Source organism: Topomyia yanbarensis, chromosome 1, assembly GCF_030247195.1.
Source record: "Topomyia yanbarensis strain Yona2022 chromosome 1, ASM3024719v1, whole genome shotgun sequence".
In the NCBI taxonomy this organism is placed as follows: Eukaryota; Metazoa; Arthropoda; class Insecta; order Diptera; family Culicidae; genus Topomyia; species Topomyia yanbarensis.
This window is the reverse complement of record NC_080670.1, coordinates 57,619,246-57,643,567: the sequence shown is the minus strand read 5'-3', so window position 1 is coordinate 57,643,567 and position 24,322 is coordinate 57,619,246. Positions and strand designations below refer to the sequence as shown.

Sequence of the window (24,322 nt, the reverse complement as noted above, 5' to 3'; positions counted from 1 at the left end):
TATAATGTTATTTCGGAATGCTATATGAAATACCATTGGTACACCGGCAGTGTTGGCAATAAAAATGATTTTTGATGTATCGAACTTTGAACAGCTATAACATGGCTTAGAGACATTCTAACACCATACATCCTTCGGCAAAGTTGTTCAGCATATCCTGGACTACACTTCTATTTGTTTGCATACTAAAGGAAGAATTGTAGTCTGTAGAATTAAAAATGCAAAAATGTAGGTTTTCCCATACTAATCTCCATACAAATTTCAAACGCAATGCGCTACGCCGGGTCAACACCAATCGACCCAAAATTTTGCACAGTTGTTTGGGACCCCAAAAGGAACAAAAAAAGTGCTGTGCTCGGTTGATGTGGTTATGATTACATTTTTCCATATAACAATGCCCCACCCTAATACTCATACCAAGTAATCAATTGGGGCCACAGTCTTGTGGGGCTAGTTTCACGATCTATTGGGTTACTGTTCCAGAGACCAGTAGCCTTAAGACGGCATGCACAAAAAAGTGCTTCTTGTTTCAGAAACACATATAGTGGTTTTATGTGCAAGAGTACCTCTAGAGCAGCAGTAGGTGTTGTCGAGAACGCACCAGTCATCGCCATCAAGACCATCATCTGAAGATGGTTTAACTTTGATTGGATTGTCATTACTTTTTCCTTCTGCCACCTAATAAGGCACCCGTATGTCAGTTGTGGTCTAACAATTGTTGTGTAAATCCATTGAATGTACTTGGATTTGAGTTCCCAGGATTTGCCTAAAGCCCGTGTACATTGGCCGAAGGCCATGAAAATTTTCTTGATTCTTAAATCGATGTGAGCTGTCCAATTAATTTTTCGGTCGAGATTTATCCCAAGGTACTTAACTTGATCTGCGACAATAATTTCAGAGTGAAAAAACTGCAACGGACGAGATCCGGTTGTAATCCTTCCTTTATTTGGATTTGGTTTATTTGGATTAATTGATAGTCCAACATGAAGACACCATTGCTCAACAACATTTACGGCTTGTTGCATCAAAGCAAAAAATGTGTTAATGCGAATACTGACATCCGCAGACTCTCAGTTTCCTTATCTCTACTTGTCTTAACGATGAGCACAGATGTCGGTTGCTAAGCATTGCGTGTATCCAGTCGTGATATATGAAGGTACTCCAAGGTCGCGTGCTGCTTCCAAAATTAATCCAAAAGACGTTGTCAAAAGCACCTTCATATTATATATTTTTTGATTATACATCATATTATCATGATTTAATCTGTTCCACAATATTCCGCCATGTCAGTCGGTCAGTTGATGCTTGTCTCCAACCTCTCAGGTGCTCGATACTCGCCAGGTTCTGCTCCACTTGGTCCAGCCACCGGAAACGCTGCGCTCCTCTCCGTCTTGTACCTGCCGTTGGTTGGAGGTGAATACCAAGTTTGTGGGGTTATTGTCCGCCATCCTCACAACATGCCCCGCCCACCGTACCCTTCCAGCTTGAGCTACTTTCCGGATACTTGGCTCACCATAGAGTCGCGCAAGTTCGTGGTTCATCCTTCTCCTCCACACGCCATCCTCCTGCACACCACCGAAGATCGTTCCGGTCTAGTCAGTGTGTTGTACATGGCGCATTTCGTGCGGTGGTGAAGCTTCCTGGATCTCAAAGTTTTGTGGAGCCCATAGTAAGCACGACTTCCAGAGATAATACGCCTTCTGATCTCCCGGCTGATGTTATTGTCCGCAGTCACCAATGAGCCTAGATAGATGAACTTGTCAACCACCTCGAACTCGTCGCCGCCGATCGTAATACTACTGTCCAAGCGTTCCCTACCGCGATCGGTTCCGCCAGCCAGCATGTACTTCGTCTTAGACACATTTATCTTCAGTCCTACTCGTGCTGCTTCGCGCTTCAGTCGGGTATACAGATCTGCTACCGTCTCCTTGTTTCTACCGATTATGTCCACGTCGTCAGCGAAGCACCTTCAATATCAAGCAAAACTCCTACATTTTGATTGTTTTTGTGAAAAGCTTTTTCCATGTTGTAGACAGCGATGCCACACGTTTTTGTGAAATGTCTCTAAAAGAATAATTAAAATGTCTGTAAAGGTCTGTACATGGTTGTGTAAATCCTATTTACACTAGGTTGTTACTTTAAAAGTAGCTTGAAATTAGTAAACTATTGTGAAGGAATCACTCGTATTCGGGTCAAATTATTCTAGTCCAATTTTGTTGAACACTGTTACTCTTTTAAAAATCTGTAGATTTCTGATTACGTCTGTAGGAGACTATCAAGTCTGTAAAATACAGACATGTCTGTAAATCTGGCATCGCTTGTTGTAGACAACATTGTGTAATAGGGTGGTAGTAGACTTCCCCCGCTGATATGCATGTTGCATTGCATGCAGTGGGTGCTCGCCCAAGCTAACATCCCGAATGTAGTGGTAGATTAAACGTTCCACTGATTTGAGAAGGATGGAGGTCAGACTAATCGGTCTAAAGCTCTTTGGCTCCTCATAAGTGACGCGGCTACCTTTGGGAATAAATTTGACAGTTATTTCCCGCTACGCTAATGGAATATATCCTGTTGCAAGACTACAAGTAAGAATCTTTTTTCAAGATATGCTTGATGTGTTCATATCCTTTTTGTAGCAGAACTGGAATGATTCCATCTTTCCCGCAAACTTATACGGAGCAAAACTTTCAATCGCCCATTTCATCGATTCGGTTGTCACAATTCAAATGCCCAAGAATCAGAACTACCTGAAAAGAACTCAGGGGCAGTCGTCAGTGATGACTCCGTACAGCCTGGAAAGTGTGTTTCAGAAAGACAGTTGAGTACTACATCTTTGTCCGACGAGTATTAGCAGTTGTAATCGAACTGACATGAAAGTCTTTCGATTTCGAAAGTAGCTTATTTAATCTGTTAGCGACGTTGAGGTTTGAGGCATTTGTGCAGATGCTTTTCCAACCACTTTGCTCAGAAGATCGATTTCTGTATGATTTGCGGGCCAACTTAAATGCCTTCGACCCGTCCCTGCGTCTGCGATTCTAAGCTCTTCTACATAACTTTTTGAGTCGAACAAGTTCGGTATTCCACCAAGGTGTTCCTCTAGAAGCACGCATAACTCGAACTGGACAAGCCTCTTGGTATGCTGCTACTATGAGTGGGTTTGTTTTATCCACGACCTCATCCAAGTCAATTGGAGATTCAACTGTCGGAAGCTACCCATGAAACCTAGTCGCCAAGCCTTCTTCGTGGAGGTCCCAGTTCGTATATTTGGGATTACGATATAGGACGATTTCTAGCGAGACGTTTAAATGATCTAAGACGATGTAGTAACGACGACAGATAACGACGGTTCGATCTCGTTTGGTTCGAGCCAGTTTGCCAATTCATGCGTAATATTGTCAGAACAGAGAGTTGCATATAACACCTCTTCTCTACCAGTTCGATTGAGTATGTGCAGATTTTTACTGCTTTAATGTTCTATCAATTCGGTGCCTCTTAAATTGATATCTGAGTTGCCTCAAATTATATGGTGGGCATTTGCATCACCGCCGATTTTGAGGGGAAAAACCATTTCTGCCACAGTATGATACAACCCTTTTGAAATTATCAGATGGTTGTGGTTCATTATGCGGCAAACTATGCCGAATAATAGACGTATTTCTTGTTTATGTTATCAACAGTCATATTAACTGTGACAGCACAACTATCACGAGTTGTGAGGACATGCGTTAATAGCACTATTCGCAAGTATACATGCACGAGGCATTTCATGTGGATTTGTGATGCCATTTTTATTGAAAGCTGGGAAGACGGGATTAAATAGCTTTCCAACATTCCAAGATTCCTTTATGAAAATACGGTTCTTGAAACAAAGCTGGGGAGGCTTGTCCTTCCTGTACAAGACGGGATAGATTCATAGTTGCTGTATGCTTATGTTCAAGATTAATTTACGCTACTATATCCATACTCGATCCCAGCATTATACATTTCATCAACAGCACTTGTTCTACAGGAGCTAGAAGATACCAAACACGTTGGCTTATGATCGCCTATAGAGAGCCCTGAAATGGACATAACCGTCATTTGAATCCCACGATTTGCGAAGAAACAAACGTCCACTGTGTCAGAGATTCGCTTAACACAGTAAGGGTTGACACCTTGATTTGAGGACTCCTGTTTAAAGTCGCCTCGTACGACATGGGAGCAGGAACCCAGTGGATCAATTCTTGGTTGAGAAACTGCAACCTACCGGATGCCACACGGCTAGGCTGGTTTTATCCGAAAGATAATAGACTGTTATCAACCTCCTAGTGGACCCCAGCCGGAGAAATGTATGACATTTTACAAATGTGTTAACTTTCATACAAGATGACTAACACAGTTCTAAATGCATATGTTCTCAATGCACAAATGCCATGCTTACTTTAGTTTTCTATGTAATCAATCTGATACAGAATTATTATTCCTCTCACTGAAGTTTATTCCTTCTTTCAAATCCAAGCAGTTCTTGGAATCTAACTTATTTCAGTGAATCAAAACACCGTAAACATTTGAACGGATATTTTCATACTTTATGCCAGACGGCCGTAATGCCAAATTGTTATGCCAAAAGACCTTAATAGTATTCAATATCCTGTATATTTTATGCCAAATAACCATTATGCTAAATGACTATTATGTCGAATGACTTACTATCAAATTATTTCCTATGCCAAACGACGTTATGCCCAATAACTTTATGCCAAACAGTCCACGCAGAAATACACAGAAACGCTTTTATTGTGTTTATTTCTTATAAGTATTTTAAAATAAAAAATTGGGATTTTTGTTTATGAGATTCTATCGAAGCTTCTGCTATTTCTGCAATAAACTCATCAAACCGAATTTATAGTGTTCTCTTGGTTTGTCCTAGATAAACTGTATCACAGTGAGACAATGATCTTTTGCATACCCCAGTGGATCGTTGATGATCAGAGTCCCGAAAAATCAAAACCTGACCTGCGAAGTGTATAGGTGAATGAATCCTATTAGTAGAATATGGAACACTAGCAAATGTCTTACGAAAAAGATGACACTGAAGGTGCGGTAATGATGTGCGGAAGAAATATCCGTACCAAGAAATTATCCTGTAGCATAAAATACTCTTATTTTTAACTACGCTTTCCAACTCTCTTCCCCTTACTACATGATGAAGCTATAAAACACATACATATTTGCGTCACACATACTTATATACATCTACTTTATTACATTACATGTTTAATAGAAAAAAAGTGAAGAGAAAAGAAATTAATGGGCCGGATGTCGATCTTACCCCTATGGGGTTTTAACCGCAGTGCGTGGATGAAGCCACTTTGTTTTCCAAGTTTTGCAACCAATAAATTTTAATGAAGTCAAATGTTTGAAGCACTGACAAAATTAGGCCTTATTGCGGATATTCTAAAGAAGAATTCTGCGCCGAAGCTGTAATTTTATTGGTTTGTGGTAACTCAAAAAAAGGATTAAGCTCATGGTGTCGGTTTTATCCGTAATTCATCTAACAAACATTTTAGTATTAGGCAGTAGTGAGTCACCGAATTACATAGCGTATCGATTTGACAGTTTACACATGTTTTTAAGGATTTTTTCCTAGTCCAATTGTCTGTTATTTGTGGTACCATATGTTTTTCTTTCTCCCTTCTTTTTTGTCATTAACGCTTTGCTATGATTATGAACACGGTCGCTTCTCACTCCAAACATCCCATCGGAAATCATTGAAAACTCAACTCAAGCGGTCCTTCCAAACCATTCCACAAAATAACAATAACAAAACTCCATTTGAGGTGGACAGCGGTATCCATCCATTCATTATTGCAAATGCCTATAGTTAAACTAACTTAGATGCGGTGGTACCTAATCATTCTGAACTCGTTTCCGGTGGCAATTGGCGGCCGTTTCCTGACCGTTCGAAACGGAATTGCCCCGTCCTGCTTTCGGTTGTTGTGTTGCGATCGAACCTTGAATCAAAACAAAACACACAAAACAAAAACACTCTAAAACCAAACTTCCATGTACGCAAACACTCGAGCAACAGGCAGCGCCCGCAATCGGTGTACCTAATAAGTCACGAACCCGCTATCAACAGATGGCGGATTCGCACAGGGAAGAGGAACAGGTTAACCTACTCGGTGAGGAGGGCATTCGAGCTGGTGGTGCCGGGGCACAGGGACAAAACCTAAAACTAGGGTAAATATGAACACCTTGTTTATTTCTCTTATTTATCTCTCACTTTTCATTTTTGTTTTGTTCTTATATCGTTGCTGTTATCTAATCATAAGTGCATTATAACAAGTACACCAATCGTTAGCAGTGGTTTCGAATATCTAATGGAGCAGGTTCTGATTTATGTAACTCTAATAATGAATTTGGTTTTTTGTTTTGGTTGGTTTTTGTTTTTCGTTTGGCTTGATTGTCGATTGGTTTTACTATCTGTCCGAACTGTTTTGGAGCAGAGTGCTTTCAAATGAAAATGTGTTTTTCTTTATTTTCCAAAGTCTGTTCATTTTGCTTTGCTATTTTCTATTGTTTCGAAGAAACGCTACGAACGTTTTCCGGAGTTCAACCCCAACTACAGTCGTCAGCTCAGGCAAGCTCTTAGGTTGCGTTTAAACTAGTATCGGTGCTATTGATTTCTGTTTAGTATCAGTTCGATCTTTTTCCTGTATATGTGTGTGGTTGTGTTAACAGAATATTTGATTTGTTTTTATTGTTGTACTAGACAAGATAACGATAGAAACCAGCAATGAAAACCTATTAAAAATGCACCCACCAACACAATGCTTTGTTTCGAGCTTCCTTTGTGTATATATTTGTAACGTTTTTCACTTTATATTACACTATTTTGATCCATTGTGCTATGTACGAACTAATTAACCGAAAGATGGACGCCTTTGATGTTGGAAAGAGATGCGACTCGGACGTATAGTGATTGGTCAAGCCCCTGGACTTGAGGGGGATTGAATCCTCATTTTCATCCACTTTAAGAATCATGCTTTCGTAAATAACCTGAGGATACTGAAATACAGCCATCGCGAAAGCCATGAGCATTCTCTGATAAAAAGTGTTGAGAATTAAATATGCAATTGCACCACAATCGTTTCTCGCAATAGCAAAATAAGCAGGGGTTTCTTCATAAAGCATCTCGCGGTTTGACTTTACAGTAAATAGAACCGCAGATATATTCAAAAGAAAATCAAGGGTTTTGGCAATTCGATAAAAGGGGGGGGGGTTCTCATGGACCGATGGGATTTTTGTATATTGGCCCTCGATAAACAATTCTTCTCAGCAGTTCATTTTTTTGTTTTAACGTATGTGCCAATACCTTATTTAAGACTTTTTGGCGGTATCCAACGGTGAAAACAGATAGAAATGACGAGTTAAGCGAAATCATGTGAAAAAATACTCCCAGAGGCAGGATTCGAATCTGCAACCCTTGGGACTTCGGCCCAGTGCACAAACCCTTGTGCTATCTCTGGGATATGATGGCGGCCCAGAAAGAACACATGATTATCGCATTGGGGACAGTGATCGTACTCTGCATCTAAAGCAAGATCGCACACAACCGCAGCTGTCATTCAACACGTTTGATCTCTTTAATTTCCCCGCTAGATACCAAGGTCCGGGTTGTTATTATCGTTTAGTGTTTAATTTTTAGCTTGTCGTACTTCGTTGGGTAACAGAGTTAATGAAAACTGTCGATTTATGGTCCCTTGCCCAGTTAACAGAGGTATGACGGGAGCAAATAAACAAAAAACAATTCATTTTTTGGTTTTTGACGTAAGTGCTTTAAAATCAATTTTATAATCGGGCCTTGGTATCTAGCGGAGAAATTAAATAGATCAAATGTGCTAGGTGGCAGCAGCGGTTGTGTGTATCTTGGTTTAGAGACAGGCTACGATCACTGTTGGCAATGCGATAATCATGTGTTCTTTTTGGGACGTATCCCATATCATATCCCAAGGGTAACATAAGGATTTGTGCCTTCGGCCGGAGTCTCAAGGGTTGCAGGTTTTAATTCTGCCTCTGGGGTAATTTTTTCACAAATTTGCTTTCGTTTAACTCATCATTTCGATCTATTTTCCCTGTTGGATACTACCAAAACGTCAAAAATTCTCCTAAATTTGTCAAATCCGTGAAGGTTGATTTCAAATTTGAATCTTTTTTGATCTCTTCGCGCGGAATGATCTATATAGATTTTAGTTTGTTGTTTCTGTGGCTAAAATCGAGATCCAATCGGAACATCTTTCATTTTAGTTTTAAAATCATGGGTGGTATTTTTGTTGTACATTACAGTTATTCTTTTTGAATTCTCTGTTATTGGGGTTATTGTTGAATAATTTTCTCTGGATGTCCTGCTAATTTTACTTCCCAATTGAGTGGTAAATTGTGCATTTTGTGAATCATGTAAAGGAAAGAAGTAATTGTATGTTATTAGGAGTATTTGGTAAACCCTTCTCAGTTTTTGTTGGTTTCCTAAATATTTCGAAAGTAAAAAAAACCGTTCCTCTTTTATAAATAATTCGGTTATTTGACACGGTTCATTATGGTAACATAACGGAGTCCCGATTCTCTTGCATATTTTCAAGATATAATAATAAAATAAAAGAAATATTATTGAGGGTCGGTTGCATCTTGCGCACACAACTTTTATTACGCGTTGAAACCTTCTTTTGTGACAGAGAAACATTGTCTGCTAGCCTACTGCATCTTGGGGGTCATTTATTTCTCTTGTCGTTCACGTCATTTTTGTCACGATCAGATGTTCTACCATACCTTTGGCACTTAGTGGCCAACAGCCTAAACCCTCCGTCATTGGTATTTAAATTCCTCATGCTGGCTGTTGATTTTGGGGTGCTGGATTCTGCTTTTGCAGCTATCATCATGAGCCTAGCTTTTGTAGCTATGATCATGAGCTTAGCTAAGACAATTTTGGTAATCATTTGTGGGTCAGGTGCTGGCATTGAGCACAAGTTTGCGCATTGCGTTTAAAGTTTGTATTAGAAATTAGTAAACACTTCTTTTTGGCATTTCCGCAAGTTCAGATCGTTATTTCAGTGAAATTGAAACAGCACTCCTTTAATCCTTTGTTCAGAATGTTGTTAACAGCTTTGTCGAATACATGGTCTAGCTTTTAGGAATCAGAATATATCGGCTTAAATGGCACGTTCCCCGTATGTAGTCGGGGATTTGTGCCTAAGGATATTATTCTGTCGAAGGAATAGCAGAAGCTCCTTGGGGATTTCTCGATGCAGATGGGATTTCGATACCCAGGAAAGTGCTGAGAACCGGGGTTGCTACATTCACAGTATGTTCCGTAATGTCGCAGATTTTTTAAAAATATTTTGGTCACAGATTTTTTCCACATATGACAGATTTTTGGTATTTTTACGAAAAAGTCAGATTTCGACAGATTTTTGGAAAATTTCATACAGATTTTTTTCTTTTGTTAGCATTACAGCAACTCCTAGTCTGATTCTAATACTTCGTGACTAGGAGCTACTTGTTTCGATTTTCTAAAACACTCCCAAGAAATGCCTCCTTCGATGTCTCGTCCCCGTCGTCGTCTTCTGAACTATACAAGGAAGAAAATGTTCCTTGTCTTGCCACATCTTCTATGAAAACCGGTAGATGTTCCCTCTTGTGAGAGTATAGAGATTCATCCAAGCTGGTTGAATGGTTCTCTGTAGCAACCAACGGTCGTTTGGATCGTTATTTAAGTGAACGTTTTAGTTTATCCCCACGTAGATTATATGCGGGATATGTGGAGATATCATGAAGACTTCCAACATATTTCTGCACATATTTCTGCATTTTTACTGCAAGAATCATCTTCATGGTTTAGGTCGCATTTTCCACAGTGGACCTTACTGCTACAATGGATGGCGGCTACGTGGTTCAATTGGTTGCAATTGAGGGATTCCATAAGAAACCGGCCGACCGCAAAATATGACCATCGTCGATTCGAACGAAACTTTGCAGGTGTGTTCTCTGTATGAATCTCCATGATATTCTCTGGCAATTGGAATATTTTGATACAAGAGTAATTTTTCAAAAGGGCGTAAACGTTTCTACGTGTATGAATTTCAATTTTTTTTTGTTCGATTACTGTATTTTATACAGCAAAACTATCTGAGAACAAGTTACAGGGAATGAATACTTCTGTCCGAAAAAAATATACCCTGAAAAAAATGTTGTGTCATTTTTCAAAAAAAAACAAAAATTTATGATAAAAATTTAAATTGCGAAAAAACCCATTTTTTACATTTTATTTATTTTGTCACCAAAAACCTAAAGAGAAAAGAAACATTTTGATTGTGATTGCATGATGGAGAAAAAACCGGTAAAAAAGTTTTTCTAACAATAACTTCGTACATGTTTTTAAATTTCATACTAATTGACATACAAAATTGTAATTTTATTACAGAATATAATTCTAAGCACCATTTAAAATCAAAATGCATTTAACAAAAATCTTCCAAAATGCGATAGTTTTCGAGATATTTGAAATTTTGTAAATATATTTCAACCATAGGGTCTGTTGATTAAACTATATAGCTGAATCATATGTTGGTTGTTTTCATGTAACTTTAAAATGTTTCACAATATCGCCTTGATGTCAAAGAGAAAGTTGCAGAAAAGTTTACGGGCCTTTTGAAAACCCTATTATTGTTGATGGAGAAACGCGACTAACTTATGAAAAGGTCGTAATAAAACAAAATAATTGTGTTATTAAAACAAAAGTTAAAATATCTCGAGAAATACTACATTTTAGAAAATTTTTGTTAAGAGCATTTCGATTTAAAATGGCGTTTAGAATCATGTTCAAAAAGAAAATTGTATTTTTGACTGCAAATAGTAAGAATTATAAAAAAATGTAAAAAGTTGTTGTTAGGAAAACTTTTTTATTGAAAGCTTCTCCAGGATCCAAATACACTAAAAAAGTTGCTTTTACGTCTTTAAAACGATAAACATTAAATTTTTGACATTTTTTGATGGGGTAACGCGAATAACTTTTAAAAAGAGCATAATTGCACGAATTAATTGTTTTTGAAGGAGCAAAATTTGAAATATCTCGAAAACTATCGCATTTTGGAAGATTTTTGTTAAATGCATTTTGATTTTAAATGGTGCTTAGAATTATATTCTGCAATAGAATTACAATTTTGTATGTCTATTAGTATGAAATTTAAAAACATGTACGAAGTTATTGTTAGGAAAACTTTTTTACCGATTTTTTCTCTATCATGCAATCACATTCAAAATGTTTCTTTTCTCTTTAGGTTTTTGGTAACAAAATATAAAAAAATTTAAAAAAATGGGTTTTTTCGCAATTTAAATTTTTATCATAAATTTTTGTTTTTTTGAAAAATGACAACATTTTTTTCAGTGTATATTTTTTTCAGACAGAAGTATTCATTCCCTGTAACTTGTTCTCAGATAGTTTTGCTGTATAAAATACAGTAATCGAGCAAAAAAAAAATTGAAATTCATACACGTAGAAACGTTTACGCCCTTTTGAAAAGTTGCTCTTGAGTCAAAATAATCTTATTACCTGTGGAAAATATTTAGTCTCGCATGACGGTGAAACGTGTAAAGTTTCATTGGAATCTAAGATGGTCGATCACGATTTTAAAGATTTTCGGACGGATCTTCGTGGAATTCCTCAATTAAGGCATTCATGACATCGTACCCAGTGATGGTCACTCAAAAATAGATCCAATGGGACCATGATTTAATTTCGTGCCACCACGATTAATACTGAATGTAAACACTTGCAATTCAGTATTTTCCACCGGTGCACAGTGGGACGGAATAAAAAAAAGCCGGACATTGATATTTGCGACGAAACTATTGGTTTTGATGTCTTCGGAGAGGTTTCTTTATTTTTTAAGTAGTTTAATATAATGTTGGAGAATTTTTATTTTAGGGGGTATATACACAGATAAAAAAATAACTTTGCAAGTTGTTGCCAAAATTGATAGTCATGCATGGAAAGTTCGTAGACGAAATGATTTTATGAAACTTTGTTGAAGTAACGAAAAGGCTATCTGTTAAGCGAAAAAAGTTTTTGGGTGAAATTGAAGTACATGTCGGAATACCCCCTTAAAAAGTGTTTTTTTTCATTGTAACTTTTTTATTTGATTTTTTACAGTTTTTCGATGTAGAAAGTTGTACATGCTTTCAAAACACACCTTTTTGCGTAATAGGCCAACTCGCTATCTCTTCGTTTTTAGGATGTATGCCTGTTTTTTTTTTTTGGTTTTTTGTTAAGAAGGTATTCCGACATGTACTTCAATTTCACCCAATAACTTTTTTCGCTTAACAGATAGCTATTTCGCTACTTCAACAAAGTTTCATAAAATTATTTTGTCTACAAACTTTCCACACATGACTATAAATTTTGGCAAAAACTTGCAAAGTTATTTTTTTATCTGAGTATCAAAATCAAATTTTCCAACATTATATTAAACTACTTAAAAAATAAAGAAACCTTTCCAAAGTCATCAAAGTGCCATAACCAATAGTTTCGTCGGAAATACCAATGTCCAAATATCAATTTTTGATTCCGTCCCACTGTGCGGTGGTCACGCAGTCAATCTCGACTTGCCCGTACGGGTGTGTAGACAAGATATAGACATTCTTGAAGAGCTTGTTGAAAGAAATATCGTGTGTCTGCTTTGAATTGGCAACCCTGAGTTTATCCGAGCGACCCTTCGCTGTTCCGGTCACAGGCGTGAAGCGCTTCGTCATGTCTTTCGAAATCTTTAGTAAGTTGTAAAATAAAATTTGACTTAGCCCTAATCTAACTAAAATTTCCCAAACACAAAATGGTTTTTTACTAGGGATAAGAAGGGGTGCATTCACCTTAGCCACACTGCTGCAATACTTGTCGTCATTTGAACATAGGGATATGGTGGATCACAAAGCTGCCGATAATGATGCCAAGAAGGTTGTCACCTTCGTGGCTGTGGTCATCTTTGTTGGTCTCCTCCTGTCGTTCCTCCCCGCAAGTTCTGCTTCGATCCTGGTAGGCCGTGTTCCACTCAGATTACTTAGCGCAACGAGGTTCCAATACCACAGATCGAGCGTTTCTGATTGCCCGTGGTGGGCGAATCGGAGTGTTGGGAACCGGGCGTGGAGCAGCATTGATGCAGCGCGCAAAAAGACCATCTACCTTGCTTTTCTTTCCCATTTCACCTTTTTTTTTTATTTCGTGCTTTCATTTTCTCGCCGGCAGTGCCTCTAGTCCCTGGACGGTCGGTTTCGACGTTTCTTGAAGCTCTGGCGGGGCAACGGCATTTGCATGACGGTTAGAGATTCACCGTATAAATGTAAATAATAAAAATCAATAAATAAACTTTTTTGAAGACATGAGACTTTTATGTAGGCAGTATGTCGGGGTATTCACGAACTTTTATTAAATCCTATTTTCATCCATACAACTTTTTATTGTATGTTTTAGAGACTCATAATTGATGAAAAATATGTGTAATTTATTGTTCGAAACAACTTTGCTGAAGTTCAAAAGAGTTGGAGCAATAAGCAATTATATTACAAAAGCTTGAACTTCCTTTTCGCAAATATATCTCGCTATTCTGAATACATAGAGCAGCCATGCCGTTAACAGAGTTGTTTCAAATAGCTTTTTCACCAACTTTACTGAGGACACCAAGTCTTTAAATTACATTTTTGAAGAGTTGCTTCTCCGAATTTATTTCTAGAGGGACCAAAATTATTTTTTCAAGAGATGCGCTTTATTATGTTATAAAATTTTTCCGAGCACAATAAACCTTTAAAAATTGGCAGTTTCGAAACTAACGGGTGTTCAATAAAAAATGAGAATTTTTTCAATTATGTAATAAAAAAACAAAAAAAAGTTCAGCGAATTCAGTATTTCTTTTAATCTTCTTCGACATTATCTTCGCCGGACGGCCGCTTCCGGCCTTCCGTTCCACGCTCAGGAATGCCAGGATTCGGTAAACTGTACTCACGGGCACGTTTTCGTTTCGAAAGTGGTCAACCGTAAACTTTTTTCCACGATGACCATGCGTAAAACCGTACAAAACGCTCGCGAAGTGCTTGCTGTTTCGACGCCATCTTCGATTGAATTCATAGCACTCGAGCGGAATGAAACATGCCGCCCATTTCTAGGGCGTCCAGAGAGCAATTGAAGACTTTTTTTTCATTAGGTCCAATCTGCAAATCGATTATTACCGCGAAACCATAAAACTTTTTAAACATTTATCGGTATGTTTCGAAAGACCAAGGTTTTTACTAGCTTATTCATACAGTTGACGGTAAATCAGAAAGGTGACCGAGTAATTCGCGGAAGAGAAAGTAAACAAAGAGAGGCTCTCTTTTGCAGATTGGACCTATTGAAAAAAAGTTTTCAATTCTCTTGGAGAGAAAAAAATTTATCTAATTTTTATTGAACACCCGTTATGTGATTTTGGCTGTAAAAAATGTTTGGAAGCATTTATTTCAGTTTTCTTGTACACCAAAACTTACGTGACGTAAGTAATTTTTTATTTTGCCTAATTTTCAATCGCCTTGAGTGTCTATTTTTATGGTTGATAATACAAAAAAACTTAAAATGCCCATAAAAACCGATTCTGACGTAAAAAACGCCATTTTCCATTATTTTCCTTCTACTTTCCGAAAACAATATGCGGTCCCAGCACACTCAAGTTGATTTTTTTTATCGAACGTTCGTTCCGTGCTAACAAAAGGGGGATATTAGTAGATCTGAAACTTCTTTTGAGGGCTTACAACAGAGAATTTAAAGATTTTATTTAAAATCAATCAAATTGTCATTATTTTTGCTGCATCTTTAATGGTGGTTGTGTCTTGGGCACAACTTTTTTTAATTGTCCAATATGCAAATGAGAGCCTCTCTTTTTGTTCGCTTTCTATTTCGATTTTTACTGCTTTGTAAATATTTATCAGAATATTTCGAAATATTTTTTATACAAAAAGTTAAGGAAAAATAGGAAAGATGATATAGTAATATGCGGAAAAGAAAGTAAACAAAGGGAGTCTCTCCCTAGTAACAATTGAGGTTTTATGGTAGTTTTATAGTCACTCATAAAACTTATGTCCTTTTGCGTTTTTACCTGGTGCTACACCGGTGTAGTGCAAAAAAGAGATAGACTGATTACACCCAAGTTTGAATGAGTGTAGCACTGACTACACCGGTGTAGTGCACTGCCAAAAACGAAAACGTAATTAGATTGCACTTGTAGTATGCTATAAAACTTCAATTTTTACTTGGGCTCTTTGGTAGATCGCTCCTATTGAACAAAAGTTTTTATATGGGACGTATGACATGAGAGGTTTATGAAGGATGGAAGAGTTCGAAAAATACGGTATTGAATACTTTACGCTGACTTCACAAATTAACTCGAGTGTTTATTTTTGACAGTTCGCTAGTGCTCTTTACTTGGACTTAGAAACATTCTTTGCGATTTGCTTTGAGCGAACCGAATCGCCCACAACATGTTTCTAAGTTCATGTAAAAAGTACTAGGGGAGAGAGGGTAACAATGAAACATATTTTTTCTACAATTTAATTTTGATGATAATACATGTTATTTGTGTAATCAAAAGTGATACATAGTGCCACTATGTTGTTAACTAATACATATATTTTTTCCAGCTGGTAAAATTCACGGGAAATAACATTTTTTGGATAATAAACAGTTGGTGGTAAAATGTATCAGTGTGCCCCATGGGTAGGAACTATGAAACACGATGTCGTCTATAGTGAAATATACTACTTATAAATTTTATTCTTTTGTTTTGACGAAGAATGATCCTAACGCTTTGAATTAAAGTTATATTGAGGCGAAAATCGTTTGTTTACGAAAGAATCCACTATATCATCGCGTAACATCGAACCACCATATATGCATATTAGCTGCAATCCTGAAATAAGATACAATTTCTACAAAATTTGGCCAAATTTACTAATTTTGCACTATATGAGTAGTATTTACTGTGGAAAATCGGAACCCATTGACATTTTGAGAAAGACCACAAAAACATACAAAAATCACTGTTCCCCATACGCCATCGTTTCACAGTTACCCAATGGGTCTATTCATGAAAATTGTGAAATCACACAGAACCATGAGTAGTTACCAAAAAACTTTGTTCGCGGCAAATGTTGAGCTTAAAATTTGCTATAAATAGCAATAGACTAAACATTTATTCAATGAATGGTAATTCATAAAGATGGAATAATGTTTATCATTGCATATTTACTCTGGCTATCACAAAACAAACAAATATCCATTAAAAGAGATAGAGTTATCAGATCTCTTCCAAAATATAGCAACACGTGTAAAGAATTAGAAATTATGAAATATGAGGGAATTAGACGATTCCGATCATGCATTGTGATTTTATTGCGAATGTTTCATAGTTCCTGCTGATCCACTGTTACCCTCTCTCCCCTACTAAACCGTCAAAAAGATTAGGTTAACTGTGTCAGCTCTTTTCTGCATTTCGACGGATTTATTTAGTGAACGAAGACTATGCACTTTCGCCCGAAAAAGTAACCTGTGGCAAAACTAAACGAAAAAACTGATGATCCAATTTCTGACTAAATGCAAAAAACATACATAAACACTGATGTTATTAGGTATCTCATTTGGTTACATGAATACCGTTAGTTTGTACGCTGTTCTGTTGCACTGTGTATTTTTTTCTCAAGCACTTCAAATCATTCCGTATTTTATTAGCACGAACTTCATTGTTTGCATGAAACACTGTTTATTGTAGTAGTTGTATCCAAATAATCATACTATTTGTGATGGACTGTGGACAAAGCTAATCAAATTAACCCAACTAACAAATATGAACGCAAATCTAAATGCCAACGATTGAACTAAACCGCTGGGTTCGTTTGCCAAACCATGTTGGGTCCAATGATCGAACATTTCAATTTTAAATAATGGTATGTATTTAACGTCGCATACTCGCTCTGGAATCTTTCTTTGTCATGTCATGTTTACATCAGATCCATCACCGTTTCCAAATTAGTTGATTCATCAAACGAAACTATCAAAATCAGAAACCCTCCTTGGAGTTCCATTTCGATGTATCGTACGACAATCGTTTCTTTCCTGTATTCAACTGCGATCTGCTAACTATTGACAAATCTAATCACGAGTGTAGTACATTGCTGTTTATTTTTTTGACTTTGTGCCCTAATTTTCTGTTCTATACATTCCGTGCTCATCGAAAACCAAAACCACAAAAAACACAAAAATCGAATGAAATCCTAACAAACAAACAAACAAAATCGACAAACACGAGCAGCAAGAGGGTGGCATGCATACCACTGAATCGATGACCCGAGCGTTGATCACCGACGAATCACGCACCGGCAAAGCGATGGGTCCCGTTCAATTGGGGTAGGTTTGTTAGTTTGGTTCTCGGTTTCAGTGATGAAACTGGTATTTTTTTCAGTATTCTTCCAACTTTCTCTTTACCTCTCTTATCTATTCATGTTGTATTGACATTGGTTTTTGACTTTCGAATTTATCAGCGGAAACCCTATCACGCAAACCTGGAATGGCCTAAATTCTTCGATGCTGATAAATTTCGGAATGCATACTTTCATTCTTTCGACTCTTTACTACCTTTTACTCTCTCTTCCATTTTATAACTATCATTCTATCTCGCTACGCTATTAAGGAGAAAGCCTTTTCATTAACAAACACTAATTTTCAACCGCAGTTTTCTGGAAAAGTCACAAGAACCAGAAGAGTACCTCCCATGGTCAGTAGCCAAACACTAAACCAAGTACTAATGATCGTTCTAGAGTTAGAGTTCACGTACACCCATAGGCTGGCCAGAAACAGGTTTAAATGTTGATTTTCCCCCCTAAACGGTAATAAGTTGTTGTTGACGGGAGACTGAGATGGTCGGTATTTTTGTGACCTTACTAGCTTAGTTCTCCTGATGATTAGTATACAGTGTGTCCCACATTTATACTTCACCCCGTTTTTTCAGGATAACTTTTTTCTCGAACAAACTGTACCAAATTTACAGCGTTTGTTTAAAACTTAATCAACGACGTTTCTCGAAATTTGGAAGCTCTGGTGCGTTTGGTTCGTTTGTTACGGCAGTTTAAGTGAAACAGTGGTGTCACACATTTATACGTTCACCTTACTATTTTTTGGATAACTTTCTATTCACAAAACTGCTCCAGATTTTCAGCGTTTATTTTAACCCATTATGTCCTAGCGTATGAAATTTCATACGCAAAAACAACACATTTCAGGATTATACTTGTTCTACGATAAACGCGTTTTCAAACTTCTGGTCTTCTGAGAACGTTAATAAATACCCTATAGTTTATAATGTGTATGCTCAATAATCTTTTTCCCTTTCTCATATAGAAAGGTTATGCAATCACTCTGAAAATTGTCAACCTAATTTTTTTTTCGACTCGCATAAGGTTTCTGGATTTTAACAGAGGCGTAGTTGATGGTTTAAGGAGAGGGGTTACACCCCCTCTGAACAGTACGGTACTCCCCTCCCTTAAAAATCTTCTTAAATCACCCCTCAGACCACCACCCCATCCAGCCCTCATACCCCTCCCTTTCAACCCCATCATCTTTAAACCACCACTATATCACAAAGCATACCAATTTAAGCTGGGGACTTTCGCCCTCCTCACATACCCGCGTGACAAAATGAGTTAGCAAGCAGATAACATTGCTCTAATGCTGATTAGCCTAATGAAGTATGATATTTTTTTGTTTCAAGTGTTTCACCGTCGGCACGTAGCTCATCAACTTCGTGGCTGGCATGCCATTGTGTATAAGTGCAAAGTGTACTAAGAATGTAATGGACATTTCCACAATTATGTTGAACATAAAAAGCCTCCGTGCCATAGTTTAGAGAAATGAGAAAGGCACAATTGCACCGCTAGGTGGATTAAAACAGGTTTTTTTTTATAAAATTCCATTGTTTTCGAGTGTCAAAGTTGGACAAAATTCAAACCAAAATATGAACAATTCATATTACTAATTATATCTTCTATATCACTAATTCTTGTTTCGGTTTGTAAACGAATGGCCATGAGAGGTGTGAAAGATGTGGCTCAGTATGAAAAATTGGAAGAAATTGGTGAAACAATTGCGAAAATTTTGCTGGTAGTTCAAGGTATGAAATTTCATACGCTAGACTGAACCGATATCTTTTTTCCCAAGGCAAAATTATTTCCTCTTTGGGACCAGGAGGGGGTTCACAACTTTCTCGCTGATTTGAACGTTGAATCAGTGCATTCAAGGCGAACCAATTCTTAGTACGTAGCAAATCATACCTGGTTCCACCCAGAATATTTTTTATGTAAATTCTCGTAAGAAAATGTTCTTTTTCTTAAAATAATTACAAAGTTTGAGGGAAAAATGGTTTGATGCAACGAACCAATCATGAGACGAAACGGCACGAGAGATGAGAGAAGTGTTAAAATCATTCAAGAAAGCTGCTAAATGAATGATCTCGCAAGGTTGAAGATATTATTCGACTTTATGCTTAATATAAAGATTTTAGCCGAATTTTCTATGTAATGATTTTTTGATACCCTATCAGCCCAACGTATGAAATTTCATACGTTAGTTTTTTTCGCAACAGAACGTTCCAAAGTGGATATTTTATTTTTCCCATACTTAATTCGCCATAATATGAGGGCCCACGAAGTATTTTATAAATTACCAAAAGTTTTAACATAGCTGGGTTATAATGGGTTAAAACTTAATCGACGATTTCTCTCGAAATTTGGAAACCCTTGTGCATCTTGTTCCTTTGTTATGGCAATTGAAGTGAAAAATGTGTCCCTTACGTATCCGTTAATCCTATTTTCTCAGAATAACGTTTTTTTTATTTAAAATTTATTGCACCAAATTTTCGAAGTTTATTTTAAAGCTTAATTTACGATGTTTCTTAAAATTTCGAAGCTTTGGTGCATTTCGTTCGTTTAGCAGTTTAAGTAAAAAAAGTTGTTCCTGCATTTATACGTTCACTAAGAAAAAGCATAGTTGTTCCCAAAAAATGCTTTACTCAAGTAAATATCCGGTATTAATCAACACTACATTTATCAGTCAATCCAATTTCCATCATGTTTGAATACAAGTTTCATTCGCATTGGCATTTAATTAATACGATTTTCTATATTTCTTGCTCTGAGCTTGTTTAAGAATGATTTGATTGCTTTCTTGAATTTTGCAACTGAAGAATACTTCTTTGCGTTGTCATACATATCGGAGGTCATTCAAATATCGATTTCTCCGGACGTTACCCGATTGAAAATGTTTCGAGTATGATGGTTCGTGATGTATATGACAACGCGAAGCAGTATTCGTCAGTTGCAAAGTTCAAGAAAGCAATCAAGTCGTTATAAAACAAAGCTCAGAGCAAGAAATATAGAAAATAATAATAAATAAATGCCGAAGCAAATGAAACTTGCATTTAAAAATGGAGGGAATTCGATTGACTACTACATGAAGTGTTATTTATGACTGGATAATTACTTAAATAAAGCAGTTTTTGGGAAAAAAATTATATTTTTTCTTAGTGAATGTATAAATGCAGGAACAACTTTTTTCTCTTAAACTGCTATAACAAACGAACGAAATGCACCAAAGCTTCGAGATTTTGAGAAACATCATAAATTAGGTTTTAAAATAAGCTTCGAAAATTTGGTGCAGTACACAGGTTCAATGAAAAAAACGTTATTCTGAGAAAATAGGATGAACAAATAAATAAGGAACACATTTTTCACTTCAATTGCCATAACAAAGGAACAAGATGCAACAGGGTTTCCAAACTTCGAGAGAAATCGTCGGTTAAGTTTTAAAATAAACGCTGAAAATCTGGAGCAGTTTTTGTGAATAGAAAAAAAGTTATCCAAAAAATAGTAAGGTGAACGTATAAATATATCGGACATCATTTTTTTCACTTGAACTGCCATAACAAACGAACCAAACGCACCAGTGTTTCCAAATTTCGAGAAACATCGTTGATTAAGTTTCAAAACAAACACTGAAAATTTAGTGCAGTTTGTTCGGGAAAAAAAAAGTTATCCTGAAAAAATGGCGTGAACGTATAAATGTGGGACACACTGTATTAGACATCTTTGGAATAAAATTAAAATGACTTTGTTTAATTTGTTTATTTGACACGACTCATGCGGTGGCTTAATGAAGTCGTGGATCTTTCATGTGTTTACAATATAAAAAAATAAACAAAAATAAACACAAATGCTATTGGTTATCCATTGGATCTCGTATTAAAATGACTTGTCATCATGCAGTTGTCGAAGATAACTTGTTCCAAACAAGCTGATATTGGATTTTCCTCCAAAGTGGACATTCTGTTTCTATCTAGCTGTAAGGAACATTTCATCGATTTTTTTAAAGAAATTTTCTCTCATTTAGCTTGTCCGTTTATTTATATTTCAGAAACCATTGGGGATTTGCCAAGCAAATGTGACAAGTCTAAGATTTTTTTTTCCAAATTAGTTTAAAATCAGTCACAAACGCAAACTATTCTTCAATTGCGGAAGACCAAAAATAAGTTTGTTTGTTATAGTGTTTTATTAGGCGCAAAGTTCTATTTTTATCTGTTTTGTTGGTTAGTCGCAATAGATTGACGACTTAAAAAAACGAAAAATGTGGAAAGATAGATATTATAAAGCCAATTATTTTTAAATTTACCTGATGTCATCGAAACAAACATAAAAATATTTCAAAATAAATGTTAAGAACCATGAATCTTGCGTTTGCTCAGATCCTATGTTCCCCCATTTGTTTTTTTCCTGCCTTTTGATACTGTCAGCGGGAGAGATGGATGTCAAAACAAGTATTCGACCGACCGAATCAAATATTTATAAACAAGTGGAAGAAGCTTGCAATAATTAAATGAAAATGCAATTTCAGCTTGCAATTTTTGATGAAATCGCCGCTAGTTTTCCAGTTCATCCTGAAAAGTACATGGAATACTTCACACTGTTCATGTATGTTTCAAAATGCTATATATTAGCGATTCTCAACCGGGGGTCCGCGGACCCCCGGGGGTCGTGAAGTCGTTGCTGGGGGTCCGCGAAGAGGCATATCTTTTCCGGACGGATATTGAAACTTCAAGTTTTTTTTTATCGTATCAGACTCAAAATAATATATTGACAGCATATAAAACGATGTTAAGCCGTGGGGGTCCGCAACCGCCCAGGGTAATTTTGAAGGGGTCCGCGACCGTCCAGAATAATTTCGAAGGGGTCCGCGATGAACCAAGGTGATTTCGAAGGGGTCCGCGGAGCAAACAAGGTTGAGAACCGCTGCTATATATCAACATTTAACATTGGCCTCTACAGAGTCTAATTTGAAAGTGCGAGTTGCGGTAGATAGGTTGCTATTGAATTTCTATTGGATCCGACTTCCGGTTCCGGAATTACTGGGTGATGAGTACGATCACCCAGAAAATGTCGATTTTCACAATTTCTGCAACGAATGTATAAAGGTGAATTTTTTTCCAAAATGTGGCCAAATCTGCTTGGATTTGTAGTACTAGGTCCCTAACATCCAGTTTCTTTGGTCACATTGGCCACCATCATCGGTTCCGGAAGCCCCGGCGGAAACATCCAAATTCAGAATAACGGTTATATCGATTTCTCGGAGATGGCTAGACCGGTGGACGATGAAAACAGAAAAACCTGCACACACGCACATGGAAACCCCGTTTTTGAAGGTTTCCAGACAAAGCTTCTCGCGTAAGTGAGTAAGAATTACAATTCCTATAGTCAGCGATCCCCATCAAATTCAAGCTTACTTTCGTCGACAAAAATGCCCAGAAACTTATATAGCTTCAAGTAATTTACAGCTGCGCACTCTAAACCGAACTTTTCATCCACAATAAAACGATCGGCTTGAAGCTATATAAGCAAGAGTGTCTTGAGAAATATATACACTCAGGTTTTTTTACGCGGGGAATACAGGCCGCGTAAATGAAAACCGCGTAAATTTCAAAATCCGCGTAAATGAAAACCGCGTAAATTTCAAAATCCGCATAAATGAAAACCGCGTAATTTTCAAAACCCGCGTAAATGAAAACCGCGTAAATTTCAAAATCCGCGTAAATGAAGACCACTTAAATTTAAGAATCCGCGTTAAAGGGAACCTCGTTGATGGATACCGCGTAAATTCCAAAATCCGCGTAAATGAAAACCGCGTAAATTTCAAAAACCGCGTAAATGAAAACCGCGTAAATTTCAAAATCCGCGTAAATGAAAACCGCGTGAATTTCAAAATCCGCGTAAAAAAAACCGCGTAAAAATATTACGGCGCAAAAAAAAACCGCATAAAAAAAACTTGAGTGTACTAGCTTTCATTAAGGGAGGTGTCTGGCAATGTGACTATGGATCTTTTGTTTAATGTTAAGATTTATTTATATATTCATTGGGTACGAAAAAAAATATTTTCTGTCGCGCATAGCCACACACAGCGAGCGTTCCAAGAGTAGACGTCCAACTATTTCCACGTCGAGGAGCGCCGCGGCGAACACGATAAAATTATCTGACGCAGGAAATTCAATAAGATTTGTAATGCTTAGTTACTCGATGAACCAAATAAAATAGAAAAAAGTTCGAGTTTCGGAAAATAATTTTATGAAAACCGAAAAATGTCATATTTTACTGTAAAATTCGCTGAATTTTCTTCAAAATAATGGGGAGAAAAACAATGTTTATTCGGTTTTCTGTGGTTCATCGACAGGCTACACATATTGTGCATTCCCATAAAAAATCAAGTCAACTCGTTGATTAGTTTTTGAGTTAACGTGTTCGCCAATTTGAAAAACACGGTATCGAGAAAAATGCTATTAAAGGGTGTCCCACATCAAATTGCAATGCATTGGGTATTTTCTCTAGAAAATTTGGTTAGAAATAGCTTAGAGTGTTTTGTTTACACTGTATTTTTATCGCAGTAAATTTTTCGAAAATTGTTGCCGATATATTGAAATCTTCGTGTGTTATTGCAAATACGCGCGAGGAATGTACGGCTGTTTGAAACAAAGGAAGTTCAGCGTGGCCACCGATATTGCAGGAGTCTTTTCTAGAGGTTCAATACTAATAATTCAGCAGATATAAAACATCGTTTTTTTTGCACACTACACCAGGCTCATAAAGGCCAAATGAAGTTCTGGATAGATTACCATTATGGTGACGGGCATAGCGTAGTTGGTAAATCGATGGCCTTGTACGCAGCTCACCCGGGTTCGGATCC

The 24,322-nt window shown here is 37.0% G+C and overlaps 1 protein-coding gene across 4 annotated transcripts in view; it reads left to right on the top strand.

Moving 5' to 3' along the window:
* LOC131677684 (V-type proton ATPase 116 kDa subunit a 1) overlaps positions 1-24,322 on the top strand; it is a 54,680-nt gene that overhangs the window by 22,088 nt on the left and 8,270 nt on the right. The window contains exons 4-5 of one of the 4 annotated variants that reach the window (XM_058957646.1): positions 17,358-17,452; positions 17,778-17,819. In XM_058957646.1, coding sequence (XP_058813629.1) covers positions 17,358-17,452; positions 17,778-17,819 — 137 coding nt within the window. Of the gene's footprint in view, positions 1-6,070; positions 6,223-17,357; positions 17,453-17,777; positions 17,820-24,322 lie in introns of all 4 variants that reach the window. The other 3 variants (XM_058957648.1, XM_058957647.1, XM_058957645.1) reach the window with 3 other exon arrangements.